The sequence below is a fragment of the Nerophis ophidion genome, linkage group LG11, assembly GCF_033978795.1.
Source record: "Nerophis ophidion isolate RoL-2023_Sa linkage group LG11, RoL_Noph_v1.0, whole genome shotgun sequence".
In the NCBI taxonomy this organism is placed as follows: domain Eukaryota; kingdom Metazoa; phylum Chordata; class Actinopteri; order Syngnathiformes; family Syngnathidae; genus Nerophis; species Nerophis ophidion.
In genome coordinates, this window is record NC_084621.1 from 3,714,912 (window position 1) to 3,736,343 (window position 21,432).

The following is a 21,432-nucleotide window of genomic DNA, read 5'->3' on the forward strand; positions in this document are numbered from 1 at the left end:
CATTCTATCTTGTCCTACCCTCGCAAATCACTAGTACCTGACACAAGACGCTCACAGGAAGGTCAAAGACACACGAAGAGAATCTTTATAAGGGGAAGTTTGCAGTCTGCCACAGACTGAAAGCTGGACACGTCTGTCAACTTTTGCCGAGTGTACATCTTCAAGGTAGCGCTTGTCGGACCTCAGCTTTTTAGCCGGTAGCAATTACACTAATGTGGACACACGTTAACCCCTGCCTCTCTTCTAGGTGTTCATCCTGACCGGGTGGAGTTTTTCCAGGGAAAGTGAAAGTTAGTGGAAGAAGGACGCGATCACAGAGATGAAGAAGGTCTCCGTCAAGAAACGAGAAAGTTCAGGGGGTAAAGAAGAGTATGAAGAAATAATGGAACTCGACAATAAAGGTATGTATTTAGACAACTGCTAAATTTATCAGCGTGTGATTTGATGTGGGGCAACTTGAATTTACTGGACTTTGATGGAATGTGTCCTTTTAGTGGAAGAAGACCAAGCAGGCTACAGTTCACTGCAGAAGCCACCTGAGGACATCTATGCCGAGGCTACTTTTGCCACCAAGACAGCAGGTTTTGTTCATCAATTAATTGTTAATTATATAATACATATATATATATATATATATATATATATATTAGGGCTGGGCAACGATTAACAATTTTAATCGAAGTTAATCGCACTATTTCTCCGATTAATCGCGATTAACTGCATTGTATACACAAAGCCCAATAATGAATTCAAAAGTAGTGTGTAGTGCACCTTTATTGGAATATTCTCCCACATGAACAAAAGCGCCAAAACATTTGTTGTGCAAACACAATTTAAATCAGTCCTTGTTAAACAGTAGCAGTTAAATAGCATATTTGATGAAAATCAACTCCAAAAATGTAAATACAAACATTTAAGCTTATTGCCACTGCCAGGGTATTTAAGTTATCCTGTTTGTTATGGAAAATAAATATAATCTACATACAAATCTCTGAGCCACAATCATAACATCTGAACAGGCAATTTCTGAGGTAACAGCAGAAACATTTTTTTTATTATGTTTAAAAAACCTATATTATAGGTAGTGGGCTGTTTTAGGGAATTTTTGATCAAATTATCCGTAGTAGCAACATTAATAATGTTGTGTTTATTCTGCGTAGTGCACTTAAAATAATTATGACCATATCTAGGAATTGATATGATGGGAATTTTCTGATTGTTTGCTTGGTGCTTTGATAAACTGAACGCATCATATACATGGTACTATATTGTGATGTTATGAGCCAGGGGAAAAAAGAACTACCCTACCCAGCATGCAACAGGAGTGAGGAGCATGCGCGGTAGCCCGGTATAGGTTGTGTCGCCATGACGGCATCTTGTATGTTGTGATATGCACGCTCTGAAAGCAAACGTTAAGAACTCAGCCAACACTCCTGGTCTGCATTATTCATAAATAGACAGACAACACATATACTCCGCTGCTTCACAGGCCGCTGGATGTAGCCGGCAAAGTATTCCCATGCTAGCTAGCCGGTCTAGCAAGCACGCCTCATTCAGTCCAAAACGGCCCGATCTATCCACATCCAGAATTGTCTGGCTGTCGTAAGTGATCCCGGAGTGACCACGCTGTAAGCCAGCCAGGAAATTTGCAGAATTGTCCGCTATTTTTGCCAAATGTTCCATCTTTACCAAGAGTCCCTCAACGCCGGGCGACGCCATCTTGTTAAGAAAAGGCGTTAACAAAATAAAAGCATGTAAACAACATACGCAAATGTGCGATAAAATAATTGTCGGCGTTAATAGATTGATGAGTTAACGCATAATTAACGCATTAATTTGCCCACCCCTAATATATATATATATATATATATACATATATATATATATATATATATATATATATAATTCCTATATGTGTGTGTGCTAATGATGTAGTTCCAATGTGTAAAAGTCAAGGCCCAGGGGCCAAATCTGGCCCGCCACGTTATTTTAAATGGCCCGCGAACATACTTGCCAACCTTGAGACCTCCGAATTCAGGAGATGGGGCGGGGTTTGGTGGTAGCGGGGGGGGGTGTATATTGTAACATCCCGGAAGAGTTAGTGCTGCAAGGGGTTCCGGGGTATTTGTTAGTTTGTGTTTATGTTGTGTTACGGTGCGGATATTCTCCCGAAATGTGTTTGTCATTCTTGTTTGGTGTGGGTTCACAGTGTGGCGCATATTTGTAACAGTGTTAAAGTTGTTTATACGGCCACCCTCAGTGTGAGCTGTATGGATGTTGATCAAGTATGCATTGCATTCACTTACGTGTGTGTAAGATCTGTGAATGGGCCGGCACGCTGTTTGTATGGTGGAAAAGCAGACGTGACGACATGTTGTAGAGGACGCTTAAGGAAGTGACTTTAAGGCACGCCCCTAATACTGTTGTCCGGGTGGAAATCGGGAGAAATTCAGGAGAATGGTTGCCCCGGGAGATTTTCGGGAGGGGCACTGAAATTCGGGAGTCTCCCTGGAAAATCGGGAGGGTTGGCCCGAGAAAGCCTGGGAATAATATGCGTTAATAAAATACTTACTCTTTTCTTACCAAATATATTTGTTCTTTCCCTTTTGACATTAAAAATAATGTATTGCATGCAATTGCATATCTTTTATAATTCAATATTATCAAAATCCAAATATTATATTATCATGTCTTCAAAATTTTTGGGGTTAAAACAAACATACTGTAAATACTGTACTTAAATATCTGCTTGACTTATGATTTCAAAATGAATGAGTGGACTGTAAAATTGACAATAGATTTTACGGTTAAATTCCGCCGACTGAGTTTTTTACGGTACAATCAAAGTTGGTACTGTTTTTTTCCATATGCAGTAAGACACTAAAACATTGAAAAACAAACAAAAAAATATTAAAACAACAAGATTATACGGTAAAAAAAAAACTGGCAGCTCCGTTGCTTGAATTTTACCGCTAAAACAGTAGTATTGTTTTTTCATTCCATTCCATTTTCTAAATTTTTTCATATGCTGTAAGAAACCACTACTTTTACTGAAAAATTCTGGTGACTGAGCTGCCAGTTTTTAAAATAAAATTTAAATATTTTTTTCGCAGCTTATATAAAAAAAGATATCGTTAATGTATATATATATATATATATATATATATATATATATATATATCCATCCATCCATTTTCTACCGCTTATTCCCTTTTGGGGTCGCGGGGGGCGCTGGCGCCTATCTCAGCTACAATCGGGCGGAAGGTGGGGTACACCCTGGACAAGTCGCCATATATATATGTGTGTGTATATATATATATGTATGTATGTTGGCCCCTTTTGGGGTCGCGGGGGGCGCTGGCGCCTATCTCAGCTACAATCGGGCGGAAGGCGGGGTACACCCTGGACAAGTCGCCATATATATATATGTGTGTGTATATATATATATGTATGTATGTTGGCCCAAGCTTCACGGTGGCAGAGGGGTTAGTGCGTCTGCCTCACAATACGAAGTTCCTGCAGTCCTGGGTTCAAATCCAGGCTCGGGATCTTTCTGTGTGGAGTTTGCATGTTCTCCCCGTGAATGCGTGGGTTCCCTCCGGGTACTCCGGCTTCCTCCCACTTCCAAAGACATGCACCTGGGGATAGGTTGATTGGCAACACTAAATCGGCCCTAGTGTGTGAATGTTGTCTGTCTATCTGTGTTGGCCCTGCGATGAGGTGGCGACTTGTCCAGGGTGTACCCTGCCTTCCGCTCGATTGTAGCTGAGATAGGCGCCAGCGCCCCCCGCGACCCCGAAAGGGAATAAGCGGTAGAAAATGGATGGATGGATGGATGTATGTTGGCCCTGCGAAGGGATAGCGACTTGTCCAGGGTGTACTCCGCCTTCCGCCCGATTGTAGCTGAGATGGGCACCAGCGCCCCCCGCGACCCCAAAGGGAATAAGCGGTAGGAAATGGATATATATATATATATATATATATATATATATATATATATATATATATATATATATACAAGATGGTGAAAAACTGAAAAGGACAAAGAGACACCAACACACTTATTGCCTCTGTACATATTTGTCTATAATGACATATAAAATGTAACGGTGAAGTCCCAAAAGATCCAGCAGACGGAGACTCCCGTCTGCCTAAATGACTTGAACACATTGTGTCTTGTTCGAAAATTATGTTTAACATATCGGCACTATGCCCCTTGTTATCTATTTAAACAATTTAATTTAACATATCGGCACTATTCCCCTTGTTATCTATATAAACAATTTAATTTAACATATCGGCACTATTCCCCTTGTTAACGTAACTGAAATGTTGTTAACTTGTTAAAGACAACTTACAGCATTGCTTTCTCGCCGCTTTGTGTAGGATGGCAACAGAAATGACTAGAGAAGATCGCAACATGTATGACTTGCTTTCGAACGAATACCGGAAGTCAAACAACAGGAAGAAATTTAGCGGAAGTGACATCATCCAACTGCTGTTTACCGATTGTAGCGTACAATAAATATAAACAACTTTAGCTCCAAATTAAAGTATTGCAGTCACTAATACAAGAATATTATCAAGAAATTATGTGAATAATATTAACAATTGTGTGTGTGTGTGTGTGTGTTTATATATATATATATATATCTGTGTGTGCAAAGGGAATAAGTGGTAGAAAACGGATGGATGGATATATATATATATATATATATATATATATATATATATATATATATATATATATATATATATATATATATATGAAGTGGCGACTTGTCCAGGGTGTACCCCGCCTTCCGCCCGATTGTAGCTGAGATTGGCGCCAGCGCCCCCGCGACCGTGAAAGGGAATAAGCGGTAGAAAATGGATGGATGGATGGATGGATGGATATATATATATATAGTGGGGCAAAAAAGTATTTAGTCAGCCAGCGATTGTGCAAGTTCTCCCGCTTAAAATGATGACAGAGGTCTGTAATTTTCATCATAGGTACACTTCAACTGTGAGAGACAGAATGTGAAAAAAAAATCCAGGAATTCACATTGTAGGAATTTTAAAGAATTTATTTGTAAATTATGGTCAACCATTCAAAACTCTCATTGATGGAAGGAGGTTTTGGCTCCAAATCTCACGATACATGGCCCCATTCATTCTTTCCTTAACACGGATCAATCGTCCTGTCCCCTTAGCAGAAAAACAGCCCCAAAGCATGATGTTTCCACCCCCATGCTTCACAGTAGGTATGGTGTTCTTGGGATACAACTCAGTATTCTTCTTCCTCCAAACACGACCAGTTGAGTTGATACCAAAATGGATACATGGATGATACAGCAGAGGATTGGGAGAACATCATGTGGTCAGATGAAACCAAAATAGAACTTTTTGGTATAAACTCAAGTCGTCGTGTTTTGAAATCGGAGGTCTCAAGAGTCGGAAGAAGCACAGCTTATGTAAGATACATATTCATGTTGGTGTACATCCAAAGGTGGTCATTGTTTTGTTTTGGACTCGCTTGGTAAAGTTACATGAAAGATCGTCACGTTTACACTTTTAACGTATCCAAAAACGAGTAAGAAGAAGCAAATCATAATTAATGTAAACTTACCCTTTTTTTGTGTCTCAACAATTACTGTGTTTAAAATGTGACTATGAACATAAAGACACAAGGAGTAAATGAATAGAGAATGTGTAATGATGAAGGCTGTCAAAAATAACGGGTTAGTCCAGGGGTAGGGAACCTATGGCTCTTTTGATGACTGCATCTGGCTCTCGGATAAATCTGAGCTGACGTTGCTTAACACGATAAGTAATGAATGATTCCATTTGTAATCACAGTGTTAAAAATAATGCTCAAAATATCAATTATTCTCATGCATTTTTAATCCCTCCATCCGTTTTCTACCGCACCGCTTCAAGAAGTTGCGTCAATGGTAAGAAGTTATTTATTTATTATTGGTTAGTGTAGGGCTTGCCTTCCTGGGGGTTTTTCAGACCCCCAAGCACCGACATGAGAGCCTGTTTCAGGGTTACAATATTGTTTTATTTTTCAATAAATCTCTCAGTTGTTTTCCAGCAATTGTATTTCCAGCCCCAACCCCATCTCTCCTCCTGGCTGCTGCTTATAACAGAGCGACAGGTGATTAGATAACAAGGCCCAGGTGGGCCATCTACGCACCTGTCGCAGCAGGCCCGCAGGCCACGCCCCCTCCACAGTTAACTTCAGAATAACAATGTTATTACAAAGAAAAAGGGACCTATTATACTCTAGAAATGTTGGTTTTACTTAAAAATGCACGCGTTTGGTTGTGTTCAGTGTTAAAAAAAATATTATATGGCTCTTACGGAAATATATTTCAAAATATTTGGCTTTTTGGCTCCCTCAGCCAAAAACGTTCCCGACCCCTGGGTTAACTCATGTGATTGATCACAAAAAATCCGGCCTTTAATCGTGTGTATACAGAAATTTATCACGCAATTTATTTTGACTGCATATGCTGCTTTATTATAGCTGTGGATGGTTATCTGGAAGGCTGTAGGGTAAGTGGTCAGGTAATGCATACCTCAGTGCAAAGATGAGGGAGGAGGGACTGACTATTGTGCTTGCTGGAAAATTCCTCCTCGTTACCAAATAAATGACGTTACATTCAAGTAAAATATTTTTTACAAATCCTGTATGACATTCTGACAATAAAATTGCATGTGTCCAAATATTAGGCTTTTTTTAAGTTAATCTAAATTATGCAATCAAGTAATAACTTGTGATGAATCCAAATGAATCAGATTTTTTAAATGTCATTTGACAGCACTACTCGTAATATATTGATAGCTTAGGCAGTTATGAAAGAAAGAAAATGAAAAAAATACGTGCTAACATATATTGTATAATGAAAATAATACAATAATCCAATTAAAGTTTTCCTTCCACCCCGAAGACGTACAATTATTAATATTTCCTTATGAAGTAGTTGGTGAGGTTGACGCATCCTTTCAGGGCATTTCGCCATCACCATATTTTACAGTATGCAAATGCGTTTATGTGAAGCCGAGATAAGAAATATTCTCTGAAATAAAAAGGTGACACAATTTTTTTTCAACCTAAAGAAGAAGTTGTGGCAGTTGTGTGTCTGTGTTTGTTTGTGTGTGTCAAAACTGTTGCTAAGTATTAAATATGTATCATAATTGTACTATTAGATAAGTATAATATGTTTTTATTTTAAATGACTTGTCTTTAAAAGAAAATGTTTATATAAAAAAAACTTAAAAAGACGATATTTGCCTCTTTTGTGGATTTTTAATGGAAAAAATGTCATACAGACACTTAAAAAAAATCCTCACTATTTTCAAGCTATATGAGACAAAATACAGTAACACAATGGAACAAAGATAAACTACTTTCTGAACTATATTTCCTGTTTATATATATATTTTTTTATATATATTTCAATGTTGTGGTTAAAAAATCTGTTACGACTACCGTCACTGATACAAAAATTGAAGTACAAGTGGAGTTTATATCTGTATTAATATTTAAAAACAATTTTGGGAAAACAAAATGCGGATGTCAAAACTAAAATGTGGTTACATTTCATGCTTTGGCCCGCAACACTTATTAGTTTCACTGTGACGCCATCAAGAGACACAATGTCCATGTTTGAAAGTTTCAAGGCCAAAGTTTCATAAACATCAGGATAAGCAATGTGGCGTTGCTATGACAACAAGATAAGTGCAGCCTGTAAAGAGCCGAGGGATACGTTGTTCTTTTTTAATTAGCAGTCTTGTTGAGCTTTAGGAGAAGGAAAATATGTAGAAATTTTCTTACCATAAAGAAAAGACACATATTTTTAATTCCCAAAACTGCATATTTCAAGCAGCTAAAATCCAACAACAAACTGTTCCTTGATGACAGACTAATAAGATAAATTGATTCATCTCCTTGCCACACTTTGTGCACAAACGTTAAACATACTATATCAGTATTTGGAGTAAGACTTCCGCAAAGAACTACAATAGTACAATAAAAATACAATAGTACCAATATGAGCCACTTTGAGAAACAGTGCAAGCCAACAGGAGGAGAAAATACCAGTGTCTAATATCTGAAATTCATTTATTATGTGATGAATACTAAGGTATCTGTTATTGTTTATGTTGAATATAAACAAAATCAGACATGTATTCATTATTATTTAATGAATGCCACTACCTTAAAACCATTTATCCTGATTTCATTCATTCATACATGTTTAATTAGAACCAAAGTGTCTGATATAATTTATCCTGAATTTATTTATTTATATTCTTTTAATTAGAACCACAGTGCCTGTATTAATATTTTATCCCCAATTCATTAATTTATACATTTTTAAAGGGGAAGTGCAATTTTGTTGATGGTTTACGAGCATTATGACAAAGCAAACTATAACCCCAGACAAAAATGTAATTTAAAACATTTGTATGCACATACAACACTTAAGACCTTCAGCATATGGAATTCAATTATGGATTGGATTAAGCAAAGAAGTCAAAGAATGTAACTTGATGCAGTTTGAGAGGTTGTTCCGACACAAAGTGTTTACAATGTAGAAGGACGGAAAACAAAATAAGATATGATTCATCTCTTCTGTGAATCATAAATGACTTGACTATTAATAAAGAGAACTGTGGTATTTAGAAAAGCTTGCTACATATTGAAAACGGGAAGTGAACACATGTGTTGCTACAAAGTGCTTGTCTGATATCATTTGTCATGAATTCTTTAATCCGTTATTATTTAATGAATCCCACTGTTTCTGATATCATTCGCCTGAAATAATGCATTTATACGTTTTTAATTGGAACAACGTTGTGTGATATCATTTATCCTGATTTCATTCATTTAAAACAGGGTTGTCAAACTCAAATACAGAGTGGGACAAAATTTAAAACTGAACAAAGCCGCGGGCAAAGGTTGAAGAATTTAACCTTTTAAAAGGGACCCAAACAAGTTTTGCAATGAATATTGAACAAGCAAGGCTTAAATAGGGCAGCACGGTGGAACAGGGGTTAGTGCGTCTGCCTTACAATACGAAGGTCCTGTGTAATCCTGGGTTCAACCCCGGGCTTGGGATCTTTCTGTGTGGAGTTTGCATGTTCTCCCAGTGACTGCGTGGGTTCCCTCCATGGAACAGGCAGAGCTTATATGACATAATAGTGCAAAATCAACTTTAAAAAAACTAACGAAAAAACATCAGTGGTATATTAAATAAAATTTAATTCAAAAAATTAATGCCTCTTTTTTATTTGCAGCTTTCTGAGGTAAATATCAACTCTAACTTTTTCCACAGGCTAACAAATTCGAAAATAAAATAAAAATGAGTTGGGCGGGGTTTGGTGGTAGCGGGGGGTGTATTTCATGAGGGGTTCCTGCAATCATCAGGAGATGATTGCAGGAACCCCTCATGAAACAGTTCTGTAGAGATGTAGTCTTGTGATTTTTCCCACACCTACATATATATATATATATATATATATATATATATATATATATATATATATATATATATATATATATATATATATATATGAAATACTTGACTTGGTGAATCTAGCTGTAAATATACTCCTCCCCTCTTAACCCCGCCCCCAATCACGCCCCCATCCCACCTCCCGAAATTGGAGGTCCCAAGGTTGGCAAGTATGTACTAAGGGAGGAAGGGGGATTTACAGCTGTGGTGAGAACATAACACCTGCAAATACAAAAGATGCAGTAACTTCCAGTGTTGCTCTGTCTCATCCCCAAACTCCTCTTTGAGGTTGGCAGGTCAACCTAAGTTCAATCAAACGGCAAGTTTAGTTTCTCTTCAGCTTGTCTAACACAATGCATAAGCAAACAATCATATTTGAATAAAAACAAAACAGACTATTAACAATTACTGAGACTTGGTCAAGGAGCAGGATCACATTAGCTCTTCTCTCTACTAAATGTTGTTGTGCAAGTATATAAACCTGTGATATTTTGGAGTGCAATTCTGCCACGCATGTTGAACATAACATGTTATCTGGCTGATAACAATAAATGCATGACTTGTCAAGACAAACAGGCTCAAGGCGGCATGCAGCGTTTCCGTGTTGGATGCTTGATCCTGTCTCTGGTCTGCTTGGTGCTGCTGCTGGTCGTCATCGTCCTCTGTGTCAAAGGTGAGTGAACACTCACAGAACAATGGAACGCAACACAAGCAGCCCAAGAAATGGCGCAAATGAATCACTACTACTCACCGTTTATTTGTTTTCTAAACTCTAATCGCAGCCGGATCCACCGACCGCAGGGCGGACTCATACGTCGTGAATCAGTGCGGTACTTGTAAGGGTCTACAGAGGGCGCCTGAATGTGAGTGCAACAACAAAACCAAGACTGCTGCATTTATGAGTAGATGATAGAGCACAGGTGTCAAACTCAAGACCCGTGGGCCACTTCATTTTAAATGGCATGTTGCATCATTTACAGTGGCCCGCCACATTCAACGTGGTCCGTCACGCCATTCATAATGGCACACCATGTCATTCAATGTGGTCTGTCACGTCATTTATAGTGGCACGCCATGTCATTCAATGTGGTCTGTCACGTCATTTATAGTGGCACACCATGTCATTCAATGTGGTCTGTCACGTCATTTATAGTGGCACACCATGTCATTCAATGTGGTCCGTCACGTCATTTATAGTGGCACGCCATATCATTCACTGTGGTCTGCTCCATCATTTAAGGTGGCCTACCACATCATGTAATCTGGCCCGCCATTTCACTCATTGTGGCCTGCATCATTCAATGTGGTCCGTCACGTCATTCATAGTGGCACACCATGTCATTCAATGTGGTCCGTCACGTCATTTATAGTGGCACACCATGTCATTCAATGTGGTCCGTCACGTCATTTATAGTGGCACACCATGTCATTCAATGTGGTCTGTCACGTCATTCATAGTGGCACACCATGTCATTCAATGTGGTCCGTCACGTCATTTATAGTGGCACACCATGTCATTCAATGTGGTCCGTCACGTCATTTATAGTGGCACACCATGTCATTCAATGTGGTCCGTCACGTCATTTATAGTGGCACGCCATGTCATTCACTGTGGTCTGCTCCATCATTTAAAGTGGCCTACCACATCATGTAATCTGGCCCGCCATTTCACTCATTGTGGCCTGCCACATTCAATGTGGTCCGTCACGTCATTCATAGTGGCACACCATGTCATTCAATGTGGTCCGTCATGTCATTTATAGTGGCACACCATGTCATTCAATGTGGTCCGTCACGTCATTCATAGTGGCACACCATGTCATTCAATGTGGTCCGTCACGTCATTCATAGTGGCACACCATGTCATTCAACGTGGTCTGTCACGTCATTTATAGTGGCACACCATGTCATTCAACGTGGTCTGTCACGTCATTTATAGTGGCACACCATGTCATTCAATGTGATCCGTCACGTCATTTATAGTGGCACACCATGTCATTCAATGTGGTCCGTCACGTCATTCATAGTTGCACACCATGTCATTCAATGTGGTCTGTCACGTCATTTATAGTGGCACACCATGTCATTCAATGTGGTCCGTCACGTCATTTATAGTGGCACACCATGTCATTCAATGTGGTCCGTCACGTCACTTATAGTGGCACGCCATGTCATTCACTGTGGTCTGCTCCATCCTTTAAAGTGGCCTACCACATCATGTAATCTGGCCCGCCATTTCACTCATTGTGGCCTGCCACGTTCAATGTGGTCCGTCACGTCATTTATTGTGGCACACCATGTCATTCAATGTGGTCCGTCACGTCATTTAAAGTGACCTACCACGTCATTTAAACTGCCCTGTCATGTCACTCATTTTGGCCTACCACGTCCAATGTGGTCCGTCACGCCATTTATAGTGGCACACCATGTCATTCAATGTGGTCTGCTACATTATTTGGAGTGGCCTACCACGTAATTTAAACTGACCCGTCATGTCACTATCATTGTGGCCTGCCACATTCAAAGTGGTCCGTTATGTCATTTAGTGTGGCTCGCCATGTCATTGAATGTGGTCTGCTACATCATTTAAGTGGCCTACCCCATTATTTAACGTGGCCCCACATTTCTCTCATTGTGGCCTGCCACATTCAAAGTGGTTTCTCATGTCATTTATAGTGGCACGCCATGCCATTAAATGTGGTCTGCTACATCATTTAAAGTGACCTACCGCAATATTAAACTGGCCCCCCATTTCACTCATTGTGGCCTGCCACATTCAACGTGGTCCGTCATGTCATTTATAGTGACACGCCATGCCATTCAATGTGGTCTACTACATCATTTAATTTGGCCTACCACATCACATAATCTGGCATGTCATGTCACTCTTTGTGGGCTGCCACATTCAATGTGGTCTGTCACGTCATTTAGAGTGGCACGCCATGTCATTCAATGTGGTCTGCTACATCATTTAGAGTAGCCTACCACGTCAATTAATCTGGCCCGTCATGTCACTGATCGTGGCCTGCCACATTCAATGTGGTCCGTCACGTCATTTATATTGGCACGCCAAACCATTCTATGTGGTCTGCTACATTTTTTAATTTGGCCTAACACATTACTTAATCTGACCCCCCATTTCACTCATTGTAACCTGCCACTTTCAACGTGGCCGTCACATCATTTATTTTGGCACGTCATGTCATTCAATGTGGTCTGGTACATCATTTAAAAATGGCCCACCACGTTATTTAATCTGGCCCGTCATGTCCCTCATTGTGGCCTGCCATGTTCATAGTGGTCTGTCATGTCATTTAGAGTGGCACGCCATGTCATTCACAGTGATCTGCTACATCATTTAAAGTGACCTACCACATCATTGAAAGTGGCCCGTCATGTCACTCATTGTGGCCTGCCACGTTCAATGTGGTCCGTCACATCATTTATAGTGGCACGCCATGTCATTCAACGTGGTCTGCTACATTATTTAGAGTGGCCTACCACATCACTTAATCTGGCCCGTCATGTCACTCATTCTGGCCTGCCACATTCAATGTGGTCCCTCACGTCATTTATATTGGCACGCCACGTGATTCAATGTGGTCTGCCACATCATTTAAATTGGCCCACCACGTCATTTTACATTGTCTGTCACATCATTAATGTCACCTGCTATGTCATTCTCTGTGGCCTTCCACATCATTTGAATTGGCCCATTTCATTATTTTTGTGGCCCATCACGTCATTTAATTTGGCCTGCTATGTCATTTAAAGTGCCCTGCCACAAAATGTTGTGTGGTCCGTCACATCATTTAAGTGTGGCTCGACATATCATTCAACGTGGTCTATCGTAGCATTTTAAGCAGCCCGCCACATCATTTAAAGTGACCTGCCACGTCATTTAATGTGGCATACCATCTCATTCAATGTGTACTGAAACATCATGTAAGTTGCCCACCACATCATTTTATGTGGTACGTCACATCATTAAGTGGCCCTCCATGCCGTTCAACGTGGTCTGCCACATCATTTATCATTTATTGTGGTCTGTCACCTTATTAATGTTGCCCGCCATGCCATTCAATGTGGTCTGCCACTTCATTTAAAGTTGTCCACCACATCATTTTATGTGGTCCATCACGTAATTAATGTCGACCACTAAGTCATTCAATGTGGGCTCCCACTTCATTTTTGATGTGGTCCACCACATTATTTAAAGTGGCCTGTCACATCATTTGAAGTGGCACGCCATCTCATTCAATGTGGCTGCCACTCATTTGATGTGGTCAACTTCTTTATTTAATGTGGCCTGCCACACCAATTTAGGTGGTTCTTCACATCATTAATGGGGGTCGCCATGCCATTTTACGTGGTCTACCGCTTCATTTAAAGCAGCCTGCCACTTTTTTTATGTGGCCTGTCACGTCATTAAACGTGGCATGCTATGTCATTCATCCATCCATCCATCCATCCATCCATTTAAACATTATTTAAAGTTGCCCGCCACGTCATTTCATGTGGTACGTCACGTCATTATTGTGGCACGCCATTCCATTCCATTCTGCCACTTCATTTAAAAGGGCCCACCACATCATTGTATGTGGTCCATCTCGCCATTAATGTCGACCAATAAGTAATTCAATGTGGGCTTCCACTTCATTTGAAGTGGTGCATCACGTTATTTAAAGTGGCCTGTCCGTCATTTAAGGTGGCACGCCCTGTCATTCAATGTGGTCTGCCACGTCATTTAAAGGGGCCCACCACATCGTTTTATGTGGTCTATCACGCCATTAATGTTGACCACTAAGTCTTTCAATGTGGGCTTTCACTTCATTTGATGTGGTCCACCACGTTATTTAAAGTGGCCTGTCACATCATTTATAGTGGCACACCATCTCATTTGATGGGGTCAAACACTTTATTTAAAAAGGCCTGTCACACCATTTAATGTGGTTCTTCACGTCATTAACGTGGGTCGCCATGTCATTGTACGTGGTATACCACTTCATTTTAAGCTGCCCGCAACATTTTTTAATGTGGCCTGTCACGTCATTAAATGTGGTACATCACGTCATTAACGTGGCACGCCTTGCCATTCAATGTGGTCTGCCACTTCATTTAAAGGGGCCCACCACATCATTTTATGTGGTCCATCACACCATTAATGTCGACCACTAAGTCATTCAATGTGGGCTTCCACTTCATTTGACGTGGTCCATCACGTTATTTAATTTGGCCTGTCTGTCATTTAAGGTGGCACGCCTTTTCATTCAAGGAACTGGAACATCATTTAAAGTGCCACTCATTTGATTTGGTCCACCGCATCATTTAAAGTGACCTGCCACATCATTTAATGTGGTTCTTCACGTCATTAATGTCACCTGTCATGCCATTCAACGTGGTCTGCCACATCAATTATCATTTATGCTGGTCAGTCACATTATTATTGTGGCCTGCTGTGCCATTCAATGTAGTCTGCCACATCATTTTATGTGGTCCATCACATCATTTAAATGTGGCCTGCCATGTCATTCAATGTGGTCCACCGCATCATTTAAAGTAGCCCGCCACATAATCGGGGTGCCTGAAACAATTTAGATAGATTCAGTACAAAAATGGAAGGATGTGGGTGCTAATTAGATATTTTCCTTCATTCTTTTCTTCTTCCACAATATTTTTTTATGAAATAAGCAGCATCCACTTAACTCCCAGCGTCTATCAAGCCCATTATCACATACAAAACCCAAAAGCAGTGAAGTTGGCACGTTGTGTAAATTGTAAATAAAAAACAGAATACAATGATTTGCAAAACCTTTTCAACTTGTATTCCATTGAATAGAATGCACAGACAAGATATTTAATGTTGCAACTGAGAAACATAATTTCTTTTTGCAAATAATCCTTTACTTAGAATTTAATGGCGGCAACACATTGCAAGAAAGTTGGCACAGGGGCATTTTTACCACTGTGTTACATGTCCTTTCCTTTTAATAACACTCAGTAAACATTTGGGAACTGAGGAGACCAATATTGAAGCTTTTCAGGCGGAATTATTTCCCATTCTTGATTGATGTACAGCTTAAGTTGTTCAACAGTCCGGGGTCTATGAAGCCACCCTGTTGTGACCCGTGGCTTGGCATTGTCTTGCTGAAATAAGCAGGGGCGTCCATGAAAAAGATATTGCTTGGATGGCAACATATATTGCTCCATGGTGCCTTCAGAGATGTGTAAGTTACCATCACAGATGCTGGCTTTTAAATGGGTTAAATGATAAATGGGTTGTACTTGTATAGCGCTTTTCTACCTTCAAGGTACTCAAAGTGCTTTGACACTACTTCCACATTTACCCATTCACACACACATTCACACACTGATGGAGGGAGCTGCCATGCAAGGCGCCAACCAGCACCCATCAGGAGCAAGGGTGAAGTGTCTTGCTCAGGACACAACGGACGTGACGAGGTCGGTACTAGGTGGGGATTGAACCAGGGACCCTCGGGTTGCGCACGGCCACTCTCCCCACTGCGCCACGCCGTCCTTTTGCTTTTCAACTTCGCGCCTAGAACTGTCTGAATGGTTCTTTTCCTCTTTGGTCCGGAGGACACGACGTCCACAGTTTCCAAAATCAATTTCAAAAAGTGGACCCATCAGACCACTTTTCCACTTTGCATCAGTCCATCTTAGTGTCATGATCCGCTACTTTGTATGGTGTTTTGTTATTTGACTTCCTTAGCTCCTGGTGGCACTTCCTTTTTTGTTCCATTGCCATAGTTACACATTAGTGTCACCTGCCTTTTTTTTTTGACGCGCACCTGCCTCGTAATGACTCTCCTTATTTAAGCCTGCCTTTTTCGTTACTCGCTCTCGCATTCTGGTTTATGTTCCGTACGACAGGTGACGACGCTGTCTCCCAATTGTGGTAAAAATCTATTTCTTGTACTTGTTAGCTCCCGCGCTACTCCTTTGTTTGTTCCCTAGCTCACATGCTAGCGCTTTTTATTCTTTCTAGCTCCCATGCTAGTTCTGTTTGTTTTGCCTTTAGTGCCTTGTGCAAGTGTTTCTGTTTTTAGTTTGTTTTGTTAGTATTAATAAATCATACTTTCTTACCTCGACGCTGTGTCCAAGTCCAACTGCATCATGCGAGAGAACGAACCATCACTATATTGCCAGCCAACCGTCACACTTAGATAAGCTTGGGCCCTGTGAATCCGGCGGCTTCTGGGTGTTGTTGATAAATGGCCAGATGTAGTGACCAACTGTAGTTACTGACAGATCCTCGCCCCATCCTTTTTTGTGAGTAACGGAGCATTTCAGGGAAGCTGCTTTTATACCCAATCATGGCACCCAATTGTTCCCAGTTAGCCTGTTCACCTGTGGGATGGACTCCGCCAAGGCTGTCCTTTGTCACCGATTCTGTTCATAACTTTTATGGACAGAATTTCTAGGCGCGGTCAAGGCGTTGAGGGGTTCCGGTTTGGTGACCGCAGGATTAGGTCTCTGCTTTTTGCAGATGATGTGGTCCTGATGGCTTCATCTGATCGGGATCTTCAGCTCTCACTGGATCGGTTCGCAGCCGAGTGTGAAGCGACCGGAATGAGAATCAGCACCTCCAAGTCCGAGTCCATGGTTCTCGCCCGGAAAAGTGTGGAATGCCATCTCCGGGTTGGGGAGGAGACCCTGCCCCAAGTGGAGGAGTTCAAGTATCTAGGAGTCTTGTTCACGAGTGGGGGAAGAGTGGATCGTGAGATCGACAGGCGGATCGGTGCGGCGTCTTCAGTAATGCGGACGTTGTACCGATCCGTTGTGGTGAAGAAGGAGCTGAGCCGGAAGGCAAAGCTCTCAATTTACCGGTCGATCTACGTTCCCATCCTCACCTATGGTCATGAGCTTTGGGTCATGACCGAAAGGATAAGATCACGGGTACAAGCGGCCGAAATGAGTTTGGGTCTCTCCCTTAGAGATAGGGTGAGAAGCTCTGCCATCCGGGAGGAACTCAAAGTAAAGCCGCTGCTCCTCCACATGGAGAGGAGCCAGATGAGGTGGTTTGGGCATCTGGTCAGGATGCCACCCGAACGCCTCCCTAGGGAGGTGTTTAGGGCACGTCCAACCGGTAGGAGGCCACGGGGAAGACCCAGGACACGTTGGGAAGACTATGTCTCCCGGCTGGCCTGGGAACGCCTCGGGATCCCCCGGGAAGAGCTGGACGAAGTGGCTGGGGAAAGGGAAGTCTGGGTTTCCCTGCTTAGGCTGTTGCCCCCGCGATGGATGGAGATGGACCTGTGGGATGTTCCAAATAAGTGTTGGATGAGCATTCCTCAACTTTCTCAGTCTTTTTTGCTACTTGTGCCAGCTTTTTTTAAAACATATTGCAGGCATCAATTTGCAAATTAGCTAATATTTGCAAAAAATAACAAAGTTTACCAGTTTGAACATAAAGTATCTTGTCTTTACAGTCTATTCAATTGAATATAGGTTGCAAAGGATTTGCAAATCATCGTATTCTGTTTTTATTTACTATTTAAACAACTTCATTGGTTTTGGATTTTGTATTAGATGACAATGATTATGCTAACTTCAATGGACCTAAAAGGCATCCTTGTGGGACACCTTTCTTTGCAAATCTTTCCTTGTGCACAATCTGCATAGTGGAAACACAGATGGATGTCCCCTCTCTTGTGTGAGCAGCTCCCAACGGGTGTCCCACCGGGTGGCTGAGGCTGGACCAGTCCTGTTTCTACCTCTCCACTCTCCGGCTGAACTGGGAAGACAGCCGGAGGAACTGCTCAGTAGGAGGAGGCTCCTTGGCAGTGGTCAGCAGCCGGGACGTTCAGGTGCTTCTCACCCCAGTCACTGAAAACTGTAGCTTTCTTTTTTGGCAGGTTGTAATTGTTTTTGAATGAGCTGCTCTCTTCTAGAACTTTCTGACTCAAAAGGGGAACGGCCTGTGGTACTGGATCGGCCTGCGACTCACTGGGGGAACGTGGACATGGGTCAACAACAATGTTCTGGAACAAAGGTGACTTCTATCTTTTTATAATATTTTTTTTATACTAATAGAATATTTAAGTCTTAATAGCCTAGTAGTGGTTACATTAAAACAGTGCATTAACTATTATTATGTATTTCGAATCAAACCAATCCAATAATACTAATATGATATGTTTGAATGAAAATAAATTCTACTTCATACAATTATATAACTGTGTAAATGTTAGGGTTTTCTTTTATTTGGGTTTTATATATGGATGTTTATACTTATTTTGCTAAATATATTATTTTGTGGGAGTATTAAAATAGCCTATAAGTAAATACATGTGACATTAAATATTGTGATATAATGACAACGAACAAAGGATCAACTATGAAGCTATTTAGTAATACAGTAATAGCATTACTGCATAAAAAAGCTACATTAGATGTTGTAATAATATTGAAGATAATGGTAATAATAATAATGATAAGGATAGTGATAATAATAGACATGATATGATGTTGATAATACTAGTAAACATAATACATTATAACATATTTACTGTAGATAAATATTTAGTAATTTTAGCATTGAGTATGCATTACATAACGTTCCACATTGGTAATTGAATACATGAAAAAGTATCCTTATCCATCCATCCATTTTCTACCGCATATTTCCTTTGTGGTCGCGGGAGGCGCTGGTGCTTATCTCAACTACAAACGGGCGGAAGGCGGGGTACACCACCACAAATAATACTACATCCTGTAAATCATTTAAAATATTACATCCATCCATCCATCATCTTCCGCTTATCCGAGGTCGGGTCGCGGGGGCAACAGCCTAAGCAGGGAAACCCAGGATGAGCGAGGATGAATGACTTTAGGACTACTACAACTAGTACCAATACTACTACTAGTATTGGTAGAGCGGCCGTGCCAGCAACTTGAGTGTTGCAGGTTCGATTCCCGCATCCGCCATCCTAGTCACTGCCGTTGTGTCCTTGGGCAAGACACTTTACCCACCTGCCCCCAGTGCCACCCACACTGGTTTGAATGTAACTTAGATATTGGGTTTCACTATGTAAAGCGCTTTGAGTCACTAGAGAAAAAGCGCTATATAAATATAATTCACTTCACTTCACACTACTAATACTAATATAAATACTATAGTAGTATTAATAGTGATGGTAACTAATAATAGGAATAGATGCATTACTAAGTGATTAAAAATAGTAGTCATAAACTACAAATTAATGATCTATAATTTTACTATATAAAAAATGTCTGGAAAAAATACTTATAAATTCATTAAAACCTATACGGCGTAAAAAAAAAAAAAGAGTAATTGAACACATCAAATATTATTGTTAATCATCACAATGATACCAATAATTAACAATACAATGTAAATACATGCTATGCTGTTTGCTTTGCAGTTACTGGGGAAAGAAAGACAGCAAAGGGGAATGTGGGCTGCTTATCAGTAAAGAGCAGACGGAGAACAACTGGATGGGATATAAATGCGAGAGTCACTCCTACTTTGTTTGTCAGCAGCCTCTTGAACAGCACCCGCAGCCTTTTCAAGAGTACCTGAGGGTACCAGCTGAATAATGTGCGCTACTGAAATGTGTGTGCGTTGTGCTTTAGAATGTGAGAGCTGGAAGACTTATCGGCCATAATAATAGGCACCCCAACACATTTACTCATCGTTACATACAGTACAGTCGATTATTTTACTTGCATAACAAACTGATGCTTGTCAAGCTGCAAACTACTTAAACAATGAATGGTTGGTATCTTTTTGATACATTTTAATGCCACTCTGCTCTTATTGAATGCTTATACAGTACATGCCAAAAAATATTGGACACACTTTCTCCTCATTCAATGTGTTTTCTTTAATTTCTTGATTATTTAAATTGTCACTGAAGGCATCACAACTATGAATGAACACGTGGAGTTACAGTGGGGCACAAAAGTATTTAGTCAGCCAGCGATTGTGCAAGTTCTCCCACTTAAAATGATGACAGAGGTCTGTAATTTTCATCATAGGTACACTTCAACTGGGAGAGACAGAATGTGAGAAAAAAATATCCAGGAATTCATATTGTAGGAATTTTAAATAATTTATTTGTAAATTATGGTAGAACCATTCAAAGCTCTCACTGATGGAAGGAGGTTTTGGCTCAAAATCTCACGATACATGGCCCCATTCATTCTTTCCTTAACACGGATCAATCGTCCTGTCCACTTAGCAGCAAAACAGCCCCAAAGCATAATGTTTCCACCCCCATGCTTGACAGTAGGTATGGTGTTCTTGGGATGCAACTCAGTATTCTTCTTCCTCCAAACACGACGAGTTGAGTTTATACCAAAAATGGATTGGGAGAATGTCATGTGGTCAGATGAAACCAAAATAGAACTTTATGGTATAAACTCAAAAAAAAAAAAAAAAAAAACTTCTATTTTGGTTTCATTTGGGTTTTTTTTGGTATAAACTCAAGGCTTCACGGTGGCAGAGGGGTTAGTGCGTCTGCCTCACAATACGAAGTTCCTGCAGTCCTGGGTTCAAATCCAGGCTCGGGATCTTTCTGTGTGGAGTTTGCATGTTCTCCCCGTGAATGCGTGGGTTCCCTCCGGGTACTCCGGCTTCCTCCCACTTCCAAAGACATGCACCTGGGGATAGGTTGATTGGCAACACTAAATGGTCCCTAGTGTGTGAATGTTGTCTGTCTATCTGTGTTGGCCCTGTGATGAGGTGGCGGCTTGTCCAGGGTGTACCCCGCCTTCCGCCCGATTGTAGCTGAGATAGGCGCCAGCGCCCCCCGCGACCCCGAAAGGGAATAAGCGGTAGAAAATGGATGGATGGAAGGTATAAACTCAACTCGTCGTGTTTGGAGGAAGAAGAATACTGAGTTGCATCCCAAGAACACCACACCTACTGTGAAGC

General features: G+C 40.8%; 1 protein-coding gene across 1 annotated transcript; it reads left to right on the forward strand.

Moving 5' to 3' along the window:
• The first annotated feature begins 26 nt into the window (after positions 1–26).
• si:dkey-26c10.5 (uncharacterized protein LOC563797 homolog) lies at positions 27–20,357 on the forward strand. The gene is made up of 8 exons (XM_061914954.1): positions 27–165; positions 248–401; positions 495–581; positions 10,078–10,182; positions 10,292–10,372; positions 18,195–18,340; positions 18,425–18,525; positions 19,919–20,357. The coding sequence occupies exons 2-8, from the start codon at positions 320–322 to the stop codon at positions 20,091–20,093; spliced, it is 777 nt and encodes a 258-aa protein (XP_061770938.1). The 5' UTR covers positions 27–165; positions 248–319; the 3' UTR covers positions 20,094–20,357.
• The last annotated feature ends 1,075 nt before the right edge of the window (positions 20,358–21,432 follow it).

Excerpts from the sequence above, each read along its gene's own strand:
- si:dkey-26c10.5 (XM_061914954.1), top strand. The coding sequence starts at position 320 with ATGAAGAAGGTCTCCGTCAAGAAACGAGAAAGTTCAGGGGGTAAAGAA. Across the intron at positions 582-10,077 it reads TTTTGCCACCAAGACAGCAG|ACAAACAGGCTCAAGGCGGC; the intron begins GTTTTGTTCATC and ends TGACTTGTCAAG. Across the intron at positions 18,526-19,918 it reads AACAATGTTCTGGAACAAAG|TTACTGGGGAAAGAAAGACA; the intron begins GTGACTTCTATC and ends TTTGCTTTGCAG.